Below are 13,534 nucleotides of genomic sequence, written 5' to 3' on the forward strand. Positions count from 1 at the left end.
GAAGGGGCTGTTGGGCGTTGGAATGGGCTGCCCAGGGCAGGGGGGAGTCCCCGGGATCCCTGGAGGGGTTGAAGAGTCGGGCTGAGCCAGCGCTGAGGGATCTGGGGGAGTTGGGAACGGTCAGGGGGAGGGTCATGGTTGGGCTGGAGGAGCTGCAAGGGCTTTTCCAACCCAGATGATTCTGTCAGTTCAGGCATCCTCTCTCCAGGTTTTGGTGCCGTGTCCATCGGCCTGGTAGGTGTGTGCCACTGGAAGGGCTGCAGAACAATGTGGATCCTTCCTCTGATTTTGATCCCTGCCTCTGGGATCAGCCTTCTCTGTACCGCTATTTATTTATCTTCCAGGAGCCTTTTTAACCTTAATAGCCAAAAAAAAACCCAGGACTTGGGCTTCTCGTGTTTTTTCCCCTGGATTACCTCAGGTGGGGTGTATACTGCATAAGTGAGTGTGCACCTGTGTGTGCCCAGGATGGCGGTGGCAAAGGGGAACTTCAGGCAGGGATTTATGTGCACATCAACAGCAGAGCCTGCTTATACCTCCCCTGCACATTTTAGGATTTGTTCTTTGTTGTTTGTTTTTTTTCCACTCCAATCTGCTGAGTGCTGCAGTAGGGGGCTGTTTAAAGAGATGGAAAAAAATAAAATATTAATAGAACTTCAAAGTGAGTTTGATTCTCTAAAGATAAGTATTATTTATAATCTCCCCTCCCCGGCTGGGGGGGCAATGATTCAGATCTTCTCTCCACCTCAGGGCAGAGCTGTTGTTTGTATAACAGACAAACGGGTGGCACTGCTGCCTGCGGAGGGAGGGGGAAGCAGAAAACGCAGCGTTTTCGGTGTCGCCGGCGGTGCCGGGAGCTCCCTGAGCTCGTGAGCGTCACTGCCTTCACTCCCTCCCAGCGTCTGTAGGCTGGGCTTTATTTCAGCAGGTTGCCTGGGTTTCAGCTGCGTTTGGCAGCGTGGTCGTGCTCGTGAAGGTCCTGGGCTCCTGGTGGTTGGGTGGAAAGCCCTGATGGTGTTGAAAGGAGGAAAGGAAATGATGTTTAAAAAGACAAACTGGGCCAGCCTGTTTTAGGGGGCATCTGAGACCTGAAGTTTGCTGTCAAAGAAGTCATGTGCGTCCCCCCCCATGCAGGACAGGGACCAAAACCAGCCCTCGTAGTTCTCTGCTTGGGGGACTACTTGGCGTGGGTTGGTTTTGATCTCTTACTAGACATCCACGTGCGTGCATGAGGCGTTTGTAGCCTGGTAGAGTTGGAGTTGAAGTCTTGCCGTGTCCCAGGAAATGTGGATAATGAAGCGATGGGGCTGCCTCAATCTTCTTGCAAACGATTGAAGCTGGAGAGACAAATTACCCAGGAAAACGCGCTGTGGAAAGGCCCTTGCCAGGTGGTTTGTGTAGCTGTAGAGTTCAAAAGCGTCGGTGTTTTGGAGCAGCCCCCTCGCTGTGTCACGGGGAGGGTCATGGGTGGGAGAGGTCAGCTCCCTCCATCGCGGGGTGCCCACCTCCCACCTGGAGAGAGGGGGAAATGGGCTCGAAGGCAACCACGGCGGGTAAGAAATGATCTTTCTTTTGTGTAGGGATGGCCAGAGGTTGGACTTGCTCACTGAGCGAGCCTGGAATGTGCCAGTTGGCAGGACAAAGAGTTGCAAAGTCTCAACAAGCAAGACTGATCAGACAGCGGGTTGTGAAAAGGAATGAAAGAATTGATGGGTTTTATCATTCAGCTGTGAGATGTAACATAGGTGGTTACCTCCCAGATCTCTTGAGAACCTAAAGGAGAAGAAATATGAGGAAATTTATTTATTGGAACTAATTTTTAAAGTATAACTAAAACTTTCTATTGCTGTCAGTGGTGGTGACTTTGTGGCATTTTTTTTGCATCCAGTTGAAATCAATCCAACCCCTCAGATTAAAAATCCTCCAGATCATTAGCTTTCCATTATTACCATGTTTGCTTCTTCACATTGGTGAAACAAGGCGTAGTCCTCAAGAATTCAGGCCAAATATTGAGGTAGCTAGGTTGTCCCTCTTAAAGCCAGACCACCCAACTGGAGGCATCTCGTGTAGCTCCGGAACGGAGGTGGTCCAGGGGAGGAGGTGGGCTGCTCCAGGGCAGGAGGAGGGTGGGATGCTTGCCATCTCCGGGTCGGTCTGTCTGTCTGTCTGCCTGCACAGGTCACGGACGGAGCCCGGGGAGGCTCAAGAGGAAAAGGGAGGGACCCGGAGGGAGACGTGGCGTCTGTCACAGCGCCTTTACAGCTTCCAGCCGCTCTGGGGAGCGCTGCTCGAAGCGGGGTGGGTGGTTGCCAGCCAGAAGTGGTATCATATGTTCCTTTGTCTTCGTCGACCTCAAAACTAAATGGTTTTGGGCTTTTGTAGAATCACAGAAAAATGTAGATCGGATGGGACTAGTGGAGGTGGCCAGGGTGAAGCCCCTGCTCGCCGTGGGGCCAGTTCTGGGGTCAGGGCCGGCTCCCAGGCTCGGTCGGGTTGCCCAGGGCTGTGTCCAGCGGCGCTGGGGTTGGGGAAGGGCAGCCTGTGTCTCCAGGCGTTTTCTTTCATAGGTGCGGGGGGAAAAATACTTCTCCTCAGAAGGATGTCATCAGGATTTTATTTCCTTTCCTGCGTGGAGATTTCAGGAAGTGGAACTGCCGAACTCTAAGCGCCCTGTAACAACTGATTCTCTCTTAAAACCAAATAATGCCGGTTCCAGCCTTTTCTTAGTATCTCATGTTGTAAAAATTAAAACGTCGCAACAAAGAGAGAGTTTTTGTCTCTGCTATTTTACACTTGCTTTCGGTTATTTGCATTTCGTCTAGTAGTAAAAGATTTTCTCAAGTTCCCCTTGGCAGGATTCCTTTTTATCTTTCTGACTGCGGTCTCGACTTGCTGTTAACAATTATCCTATATTATCTTGTAAGTCTGATTAGAAACATCCCTCCATCTTTTTATCTGCCTGAGCACTTACTTTTTTGGAGAATAAAGAGCGATTTACAGTTCTCTGCTGGGTTTATCACCCCTTTCACTCCAGCGGGAGGGGCTGCCTGCACCTGAGGGGGTGGAAGCTGAGTTTTCCACGCTGTCTGTCCGTCCGTCCCGGGCTCGGGGCGCAGCCACGTGGGACCGGGGAGGCAGCGCCAGCGTTCCCGCTCCGGGTGCTTTTATATCAAAGCAACTTGAGACAGTTTTACTCTTCAACTCCTTAAGTTTTCTCATCGGTCTCCTAACGAAGGAGCCACCCTGCTCTGCGGAGTGTGTCCGTGCGCCACGGCGAGGGGAGGGATGGATGCGTTGCCATCACGCCCGCGCTGTCAGCTCCGATGATGGCATTACTGGAGTGTTTAATAAAACCTTTATTGCTGTATTACCCGGAGTCACGGCGTTGGCAGGGCTGGTGCTCCTTTGGGTTTGGGACTCGGTGCTTAATGAAATACAGCGAGCGCTAATTTGGACGGGGCTGCTCGGTTTGGAAAGGCAGGTGACATGTTATTATGTTTGGGGCCGGGGAGGGGGGGTGCGGGGGGCCGAGCCGCTTGCTGCCGCAGCTTCTGCTGTCAGAGGCTTAGCTGGCATTACGGGGGAAAAAAAAAATAGCAGGCCCACGAAGCTGATCCCCCCGAAATGAAAGTCGGATGCCAAATTGAAATTCCTGCAGGATTTCCGATAGCGGTGGGGGAATTGAGAAGCCCACAATTAAGCATATGGGCATTAAGATAATTGTCAGATCTGTTGGCGGACATGATAGAAGACAGATGGGTAGGAATCGGCGCGCTCGGCTGCAGCACTCTGGGAGACAATTTGACGTTTTACCTGCCTGAGCTGCTGGGGGGGTGTTGTCAGGAGGCCCCGCGTGCTCCCGGGCGGCCCGCGGGGTGTCGGGCGCTGGGCGTCGGTGTGTGCGGGGCTGCTCTGCGCCTCTACGGGCCATCTGCGCCCTCTAGTGAAACGCAGCCCACGGCTCCATCATCCCCATCCTTCTCGCCGGGGTTCCCTGAGATTTGGGGGTTCGGGCTCTGACCGCTGCCTCTCTCTCTCTCTCTCTCTCCTCGCCGGCAGGTCGGAGCGCACCGCGAGGACGGGGTCAGCCTCCGCGGGAGCCACTCGCTCGTGCCAAACCAGGTCCCGGTCCCCCAGCTGCCCGTCCAGTCCGCCACCTCCCCGGATTTGAACCCGCCCCAGGACCCCTACAGGGGTGAGTACCGACCGTCTGGGATTCCTGGAGTTCTGGGGGTCCGAGCTTGTGGTGGCGGGGACCGTGGCGCAGTTTGCTCATTTATCTCTGCACGCTGAGATCCTCCAGCTGCTACAGCTGGAAGCCTGCGAGCGACTTCCCTCTGCACGGTGAGTTTTAACACGGGGGCTGCTTTAAGCAGCAAAATTCAGAGTGTAAAAAACCACCGGGCCCACGTCAAAAAGCAGCCGAGTGTAAGGTGAGGCCCAGACCCGCAGATTTTCCACCACCTTCGCAGCTCTGCCTGCGGGCGGGGCGGCAGGGGGGTGCCTCTCCTCTGCTCACGAGGGGCATTGAGCCGTCCTGAGCCTCCCCGACCCCTCTGCTGGGCTTTGCGAACCCGGAGCACACTGGAATTAGGCCTAGAGGCAGCTGATCTTCCTCTTAAAGCAAGGAATAAATTGCCCAAACTGTTCCAATGGTTTATGAGGTCTGCTCATTCATTGCAGGTATTTTGATTATTTGATGATAATTACATATTAAAGATTTATTTAAAAATGAAAGAAGAGTGATGGAGGAGCAGGAGTAGCATCTCATCCTCCCGTGCCCCCTTCCCCAGACCTCAAAGCCTGGCCTAAAACCCGGAGCTGCCATCCCCACGCCAAGCTCTGCGGCGACGAGCGGGGGCTTCACCCTTCACGGGGGGGCCAGGGGGGGTGTCAGAGCATCCCCGTTGGCTTTGACCCCTCATCCGTGTCTGTTTTTTCTCGCAGGCATGCCCACCGGCCTGCAGGGCCAGAGCGTCTCTTCGGGGAGCTCCGAAATCAAATCTGACGACGAGGGAGATGAAAACCTCCAGGACACAAAGTCTTCTGAGGACAAGAAACTAGAGGATGACAAGAAGGATATCAAATCAATTACTAGGTCAAGATCTAGGTAACAGTATATAATAGTGTCGCTTCATTTAATTCCTTTACTGGATTTCGATGAAGTGAACAGAACAGGAGGAAACTATGAGGTTTTTTCCTGGCAGGTAAAACCACAGCCTAAGCGGAACGGCGTGGCTGTTCTGGCAGTACCGAGTACCTTTGTGGTACCTGTACTCCAGGACGTCCTCAAATTGGAACAATTCACCAATTTGGACACTTTGAGCAAGTTCTCCACAATCTCTATAAAGAAATTGCGTTACGCTAAAATGGACGAATTAGGCTGTTATTCCTCTCTGCCTGTGCTTGCAAATTGGAATTACAGTATGGATTTTCACCAAAACGTGCCTGAGAGCTGATCACACTTGCACCTGAACTAACAAACCGTGTGCTTTGCTTTGACCTCGGAACAAAATTTGTCATTCCCAGTCCTCAATTTCTGTAGGGCTCCCTCGGTTTAAGCGGAGGGGTGAGAGGCCTTCGCTGCTTTGGCGTATTTTGTGTGAATTTTTGGAAAAAACTAGTGAAGTCGTAGCTGGATTATGTCACCTGGGCACTCGTGGTGAGTGTGAACAAGCTCTGTGGGTGCTGCAGACGTGAGCCTGAGCAAGGGACAGGCTTTACTTCTGTCCCTGGGCCTCACCACCAGGCCTGGGCCTGGCTCAGGACTGCGGATCCTCCATCAGCTGAGTCCCGAGCTTTGTAGCAAAAATCCCACTAAAGCTGAAACCCAGGCCCAACCCTGCTTCATTCAGGGTTTTTTTTCTGAAGGTGAAGAGCAGTGTCCTTCTGCCTTTTCTCCTTCCACGCCTGGTTTCTGTCTGAAAACCCAACCGAGGGAAGAAGTGTCTGAGCAGACGTGCTGCCCCCGCGCCGAGGCCCGGACCTCTCCGGCCGGTGTTTAAAACATTAATTACATTTAATTACATTCACGGCGTCTCTTATGACTGGAGAGAAGATACATGACACTCAAGATTTTCTCTGAATAAATGTGTTGAAGCAACCATGTGTAGAAGTGAGGCTTTCATGTGCGTTTATGGTATGGTAAGAAGAAAGCACCTTTATGCTGATGTGAGGTGATCGTAGTTGTTGTTAATTCAACAAATATGCTGTCGCTTATGCATATTTATATGTGCTTTGAAGCTTTTGTAGGCTAACATTTTTGCTTTTTAACATGCTTACAGCTTTAGAAGGTTACTCCTGATAGTTCTGTGTCTAAATCCGCGTTGTTAGGGCTGCTGAAAATTTATTACTCCATTTGCATAACCAATTCAAATTATATAGTGCCAGTGACTCACCGGTGGATGTGTTTTCAATTTAAAATCATCGTTTTATCTGGATAGAAAGCAGTCTTGTTGCAGGGAGGATGCACAAGTTCACCGTAGGGCTCTTCACAGCCGTGAATTATTGCTGTGGCTCTTTGCTCCGTGCAGGGACTGGGGTGCTGCCCGTGGCTGTTGGGGCGGACGGCAGAGCCTCACCTCTGGCAGTAGAAAAAGTGTCTTCCAAAACCCAAATGAAGGGGAATGTGGAAACATGTGGCTGATTTCAGGCTTGGGAGCTACCACTGAGGGGCCGGAGCCTGTGGGCTGTGGGAGGGGCAGGTCCCATCACTGGCTGGGGACGAGCAGCTCGCTCCGGGGCGAAGCCGGGAGCAGAGCAGAGAGCCCTCAGCATGTCCTGAAACACGGGTTACAGAGATTTGCCACCGTGTAAAACATTGGTGTTGGCTGTGATAAAATACGTTACTGAGAAAAAGCTGTCTTTTTGCTTCTTTAAAATACCAGAAGTCCCACCTTGCAGGTTGTAAAACTTCATTACAGACTGAAGCTTTACTCCGTGTGAAGTGGAAGGGGACTGACTTCTGCTCAGGTTTTGGTGGATGAGGAACAGCAACCAACTGCTCAGAATGTGTCTGCTCATGACTCGTAGGCCTGGTTTTGGACAAAGCCTGTTGAAAATCTTTGCACTGCTTATTTTCCACATCATTAGAAAATGATGTCTTCCTTTTGTCTCCCAGCAATAACGACGACGAAGACCTGACACCGGAGCAGAAGGCCGAGAGGGAAAAGGAAAGGAGAATGGCCAACAACGCCCGGGAGCGCCTGCGCGTCCGCGACATCAACGAGGCTTTCAAGGAGTTGGGCCGGATGGTGCAGCTCCATCTGAAGAGCGACAAGCCCCAGACCAAGCTCCTGATTTTACACCAGGCTGTGGCTGTCATCCTCAGCTTAGAGCAGCAAGTCCGAGGTCAGTGTGCCGCCGCGTGTCCCTGCGGGCCTTGGGCACCTCTGAGCGCGCGCGCTGCTGGCGTGGGCCCGTGGCACGTTTTAGCTTCTTTGGCAAGATCCAAATTCAATATTTAAGCTCGGCTGCTGCTCAGCAAAGCCCCAACAGGGGGGTGTTGGCAGAGCTTGGGTGCGTGGTCGTGCCGCGTCTCGGCGCTGGACCTGCCCAGGGCGCTTCCTCCGCGTCAGCGTGCTGGAATGAATCCCAGAACCATCTGGGTTGGAAAAGACCTTGAAGATCCTCCAGTCCAACCATGAACCTCGCCCTGACCGTTGAATAACTGCCAGGGAATTATTCTAAATGCCCGTGCAGCAGACGGCCCAATCCGCTATAAAAACGTGAATATTTGAAACTGCTTTTTGCTTCATTTCCATAGAAAGAAACCTGAATCCTAAAGCGGCGTGTCTGAAAAGAAGGGAAGAAGAGAAAGTATCTTCAGATCCTCCTCCGCTTTCCCTGGCAGGACCCCACCCTGGGATGGGAGATGCCTCCAATCACATGGGACAGATGTAAAAAAGGCAAGTTGGCTCTCAGCCGTGCCCCGGGAGCCTTGTGCCCTGCACCCGGGGGGTTCCCCCCACCCCAGGCCGGGCTGTCCCCCGGGGTGCTGCGCACGGGGGCTGGGGGTTGCCCACCCACCCCTTCTACATGGATTTTGGGGGGTGCCCCAGGAGCACGCTGGGCTCCCAGGGCAGCGTTCGGGCGGGTTGCTGGGGGAGGGTGTAGGGACACACGCTCACCTCCCCTTGACTGATGAGATTTTTTACTTCTTCCACAGGTCCAAGTTGCCACATTTCTTCATTTAAGCAAGAGACCACTTCCTTAACAGCTGTATTATCTTAAACCCACATAAACACTTCTCCTTAACCCCTTTTTTGTAATATAAGACAAGTCTGAGTAGTTAAGAATCACAGACGCAAGAGATTTCAGCATTCCCGATTATTAAAACCGAGAAAGAAAAAAACAAACAAAAAGTGCAACTTGAGGGACGACTCTCTTTAACATATCATGCAGAATGTCTAACGCAGTATGTTCCGAGCTGTAAGTGCACAGCCTAGAGACTGAATGGCAATCTTCTCCACACTGTGGGACAATGCATTTGTGCCTAAACTTCTTTTGGAAAAAAAAAAAAAAAAAATATAATTAATTTGTAAGTCTGAAAAAAAAAAAAAAATATTTAATTTAAAATTGTAAACTTGCAATAATGAAAAAGTGTACTTCTGAAGAAAAAAAAAAAATGAGCGTTTTTGTTGGTGTGCTAGACAGCTAGTGTTTATACTTACTGGATATTAAAAGGGAAGCTTTGCTGCCCAGATATTTACAAAACCAGCAAACGTCCTAATGAAAACTGAAGCGATGACATTAGCCATTCCTTAGGGTAGGAGAAACAGATGGATCTTATAGACCTATGACAAATATATATATATAAATATATATATAAATATATATTAAAAATTTAGTGAATATGGTAAGCTTTTGTTCATTTGTTTCAGACTTTTTTGCTCCTGTAAAAAAATAGTACTGATTAACTTTTTTAAAAAGAAGATTTTACTGTAAATAAGGATTTTTTTGTCTTATTTCTGTCCCTCTCCCCCTGTTTTTTGTTATTGTAACCTGTAGTGCCAACTCTGTCTCTGGAGGGGTAGTGCAGGATGAAATGCTGACCCTGACGTTGCTTCTCATTCATAACTAACGTAGAGAGTTGTTTCTTCGGTCTTGGGGGAAGACAGGACTCGGGGCCGGCGCTGGGCCGGCGCCTCGGGCGCGGGAGCGAGCCCCGGCCGCCCCGCTGCCCCGCTCGACCCTTTTCTGGGATTTTCAGAGGTACAAGGTTAGAATGCTACAATGTTACCACTGTGCCTTCCAATGTTTATATCATCGGAAACATAACATAATCAAAGTGGCTGTGATTAACGAACCGATTAAAGTGTTACCTATGTGTGTAGCCTAAATAGTGTGCAGTGAGGCGTTGCTGAATACATGGTCAGATTTGGGGAGAGGGGGGGGAGGGAGGGAGGGGGTGGGGGGACACACACGACCATCGCGGGGGAAAATTGCAAGTAGTGTGACAGATTTGATCGACTTCTTTTTTTCTGTTGTTCTTCTCTCGTTTTTAAGTGGATTATTTAAGTGTAGACCACTTGCTGCCTCCTCCTTTCTTTGTGAAATGCCAATTCCGGTCATCATGCAGCATTATAACAAGCCTTATGAGTCCTAAAGCATTAAGTTGCACTTTCTCGAGGAGGGGTGGTAGTACAGTATTTCTCTGGCCAGTACGAATGAAGTTTTTACTTAACATATTTAATAGTAACATAGCTCAAACTATGGCACAGCAGCTCATCAGATAACTAGCTTTGAAGTCTGGGCACAATTGAACCAACTTCCATAGTGAATCTTAATAACGATTGACTTTGGTGTACAGTACGATTAACAGATAGTGCTCCTAGTTAAGTATTTGTCAGCATCCTTTTGTCTCTAATTCCAGTTTCTATTTTTACAGCCACACCAACCTGGCATGTATTTTAAATAAAAATCTCCCTGTTCGAGTAGATTTTCCACCTATCAACACTGAATAAATGCCATAAATCCATCAAACGGTCTAAATGTTCCATCTGTTCTCCTGTTTTGCCAGTTATATAGTAATGAAAAAATACATTTGTAAATTTTATGCAACAAATGGCAAACGTATCATTATTTTGAAATTGTGTATGTAAAAGTTATATTTTTACATGTAGACTCTTGTTATTATGTGTTTTAATACATTGTATCAGTTTTTTTGTTTATAAAAATCTGTGTGGTTGAAAAAAAGTCTCATTTAAATGAAATAGTGAGATACAAGAATCTGAATTTTATGTTTGTTTCTGAAAACGTAAAGAACAAAATATGATAGTTACCACGTGCTCACCTTCGACATCCCCATACCCATTTGGATTAGCTGTGTGCGTGCTGAAAACTGTAAATATGTTCAGTAGCGATAAAACTTTCAATGTTTTGATTTGTCGATAAGTTTCTCAAATGTGGAGGTGGATTCAACTGCTAGAGCAGCCGCTAGAGGAGACCACACTGAGGCTTAAGGCCGAGTTACGGAGGCTTATTGCAGGAGCTGGACTTGGAGCAGGCCTGGTTTATCTGAAAGGGGGTTTAATAAAGCTCGAGCCCAGGCGGCGCTAAGGATGGCCAGCGGTCCCCTCGGCGGGCCGGAGGGCTCTGCTGCTCCGTGCCGCGCGGGTCGTCCCTCCGGCCGCTGGGAAGAGCACGATGCCGATGAACAAGCCATATCTTTTTTTTCCAGGAGACCTCAGAACCGGTGGAACACGCTGGGTTTGGGGTCTGTCCCAGTGGCACCACCCCAGCGGGGTAGGGAGCGGCAAGGAGATGATCACCGCCGTGCTGAGGACTGTGCTTCTGCTTAAAACGCTGTAAAAAAAAAAAAAAAAAAAAAAAAAAAAATTATAAGACCAACTTCATGTTTATTTAAAACAATCTGTGGACAGAAAATAAATGACGAGTTTAGTTTCTGGAACTTAAAAAGGAAGGAAAAGCTTTTCTTGTTCCGCTCGCACTGGGCTCTGAACCGGAGGAGCGGCCGCGGGACGGATGCCGGCCGCACACCGCGGGCACCCCGGGGCTCGCAGCCCTCAGCGCCCCCCTCCCCGGAGTTAAGAACTGAGGATCTCGGCTGGCTTCTGCTCCCCATGAGGCAAGAGTTAAAAAAGAAACACACACACAAAAAAAAAAAAAAATCCAAACCACGAGGGTGTAGTCCCTCATTTTTTCCGTTATTTCCCAGCCCAGGTAAGGTGTGCGCATCCCGAGCTGCCTTTGACCGAGGGGATCGAGCTGAGGAGACGTAGTGAAAGCGGTGAAGGTTTTAGAAAGCTGTACCCCGTGGTAATAAAACCGGGCTAAGAAACTCTCCAAGAAAGAAAAATACTGAATTAGCAGCTTTTTCTGAACTGATCCACCTCCACATTCAAGTAATTTATGAATATGCTGAATAGGGAATCTGTTCATCTAGAACTTTTTTACCATTTGTCTTCTGTGTAGCTGCAAGGAACACTAATGTTTATACAACTGTCAGTCCTACCAGTGATGCAACTTGTACTGATTCAGTCTTCCGAGGTTTTTGGGGGGTTTTTTTTTAGGTTTTTTTGCAGGGGTCGGGGCGGGCAAGGCGACGAAGACGGGTGGTCAGGGAGAGGAGGGGTTCACCTTTGTATCCAATAGGCAGAATATGATCCGTGTCCAGAAGCGAACAATAACAGAATATTGCCAGGAATGACAAGATTTCAGCGGAAACAAGCACAAATAAAAAAAAAAAAAAAAACACTTTAAAAAAAAAAAAAAAAAGAAAAACAAGAAAAAAAATAAGAAAAAGAAAAAATTAGTCCACTGGTTGACTGGAAAAAAAAAATAAATCTAGAGGTGGAATATGATGAATTCTAACACAGCGGGGCACCAGGGCCCGGGGGGGCCCTACCTTTTCGTTTCGTTTTTGTTTTGTTTGTTTGTTTTTTAAAAAACATGTTCTTTCTCATGGGACTTGAAGTTGATTCATATTTGTGCAGTGCTGGTTTGACCATACTCATTTCAAGTATTATAGACTTATGTAATGGTGAAAATATATGAACTGTGGCCTTTTTCATTCTTGTTACTTGTGATGCAATTAAGTGAAGATAAGAAAAAAAAAAAAAAGCAGAGATTTACCATGTATCAGTGCCTGGCTTTTTGTTATAAAGCTTCGTTTGTCTAGTGCTCTTTTTGCTATAAAATAGACTGTAGTACACCCTAGTAGGAAAAAAAAAAAAAACTAAATTTAAAAATAAAAAATATATTTGGCTTATTTTTCACAGGAGCAATCCTTTTATACCATGAATATTACGGAAAAAAAAAAAAATTGTCAGATTCTGAATATTTCTTCTTTGTAGATTTTTGGAATCATTCTGAGTAAAAGTTTGTTACTTTATTTTACTATTTAAAAGATGTTATTTTACCATGTGTTATTGAGATGAAACTGTATGGTAGCTTTTTTTTTTTAGTTGTAGGTCGCAACGGGGAAATTTTTGCGACTATACACATAGCTGCAGCAGTAAAAACAAAACAAAAAAAGGGAAAAAGATGAAAAAAAAAAAGGAAAAATATTAAAAAAAAAAAAAAAAAGATGAACAGTTACACCTTGTTTTCAATGTGTGGCTGAGTGCCTCGATTTTTTCATGTTTTTGGTGTATTTCTGATTTGTAGAAGTGTCCAAACAGGTTGTGTGCTGGAGTTCCTTCAAGAAGATGACAAGCAAACAAAGACAGCTTGGTGTAGGCCATTACCTGTTTCTCATCTGTAGTTATTCGATGCCGTCATGTACATGACCGTTCTGTAGCAATAAATGTGCCATTTTTATAAACCGTTTCCGACACTTGGGTTTCATTTCATTCCGCATTGCCCATCGCTGCCGGGACCGTCCGGCTGCCGCCGTGCCCCAGCCTGGTTTTGGGGGAGTTTCTTAGGAAAATGGGTGCCTTTTTTTTTTTTTTTTTAGTTATATGTGTGTGTGTGTTTTGGGTAAAACCCCGTTGTTTCTGTGTGTCCTGGTGTGTGTGCTGGAGGAGCCAGTGCTGGGCGCTTCGGGCTTCTCCCCTTGGTGGGAGCGTTGACAAAGCGCCTTCCAGTCCTCTCGGCGCTCTAAACAGATCATTCTCATTTTCATTCTCATGCAAATTTTACTCCGTAAGCAAAACATCGGTATTTCACCCAAAAACTCTTTGAACCCCAGGAAGAATACAAAGCACCTGCTAGAGGAAGCAGGGGTGTGCTGGAGCGCGGGCAAAGCCACCTCGTGAACCTTGGAAAAATGGGCGGAATCGGTAAAATTCGAGGCTGCGTTATCGGCGGAAATGGAAAAGGCGAAGCGTTTCGCTGTGCCCTCGCTCGCCACGTCGCTGGGTCAGCGATTCTGCACCGTTTTTTCTGCTACAACTTCCTGGCGAGCCGGAGCTGAAGACGCACGATCATTGTAAACCCGAGTGCTGCCGACCTCGCGGTTTCGTGGTATTTACGCTTTTGTTGGGTTTTTTTTTCTTAAAATAATTCACTTCTGGTCGGCACTGTTGGACCTTCGCAAGTTGGAAACGGAGTTCATCCCTGCACAAAC

At 48.1% G+C, this 13,534-nt stretch overlaps 1 protein-coding gene across 26 annotated transcripts in view; it reads left to right on the forward strand.

The window, feature by feature from the left end:
* The window catches only part of TCF4 (transcription factor 4), a 238,988-nt gene extending 226,196 nt beyond the window's left edge, over nt 1-12,792 (forward strand). For 18 of the 26 annotated variants that reach the window (XM_074931270.1, XM_074931276.1, XM_074931272.1 and 15 more), the window contains 5 exons: nt 4,060-4,195; nt 4,948-5,110; nt 7,121-7,350; nt 7,766-7,907; nt 8,168-12,792. In XM_074931270.1, coding sequence (XP_074787371.1) covers nt 4,060-4,195; nt 4,948-5,110; nt 7,121-7,350; nt 7,766-7,902 — 666 coding nt within the window. In that variant the 3' untranslated portion in view covers nt 7,903-7,907; nt 8,168-12,792. Of the gene's footprint in view, nt 1-4,059; nt 4,196-4,947; nt 5,111-7,120; nt 7,351-7,765; nt 7,908-8,167 lie in introns of those variants that run through there. The other 8 variants (XM_074931263.1, XM_074931265.1, XM_074931266.1 and 5 more) reach the window with 3 other exon arrangements.
* The last annotated feature ends 742 nt before the right edge of the window (nt 12,793-13,534 follow it).

The sequence above is a fragment of the Athene noctua genome, chromosome Z (assembly GCF_965140245.1).
Source record: "Athene noctua chromosome Z, bAthNoc1.hap1.1, whole genome shotgun sequence".
NCBI lineage: Eukaryota > Metazoa > Chordata > Aves > Strigiformes > Strigidae > Athene > Athene noctua.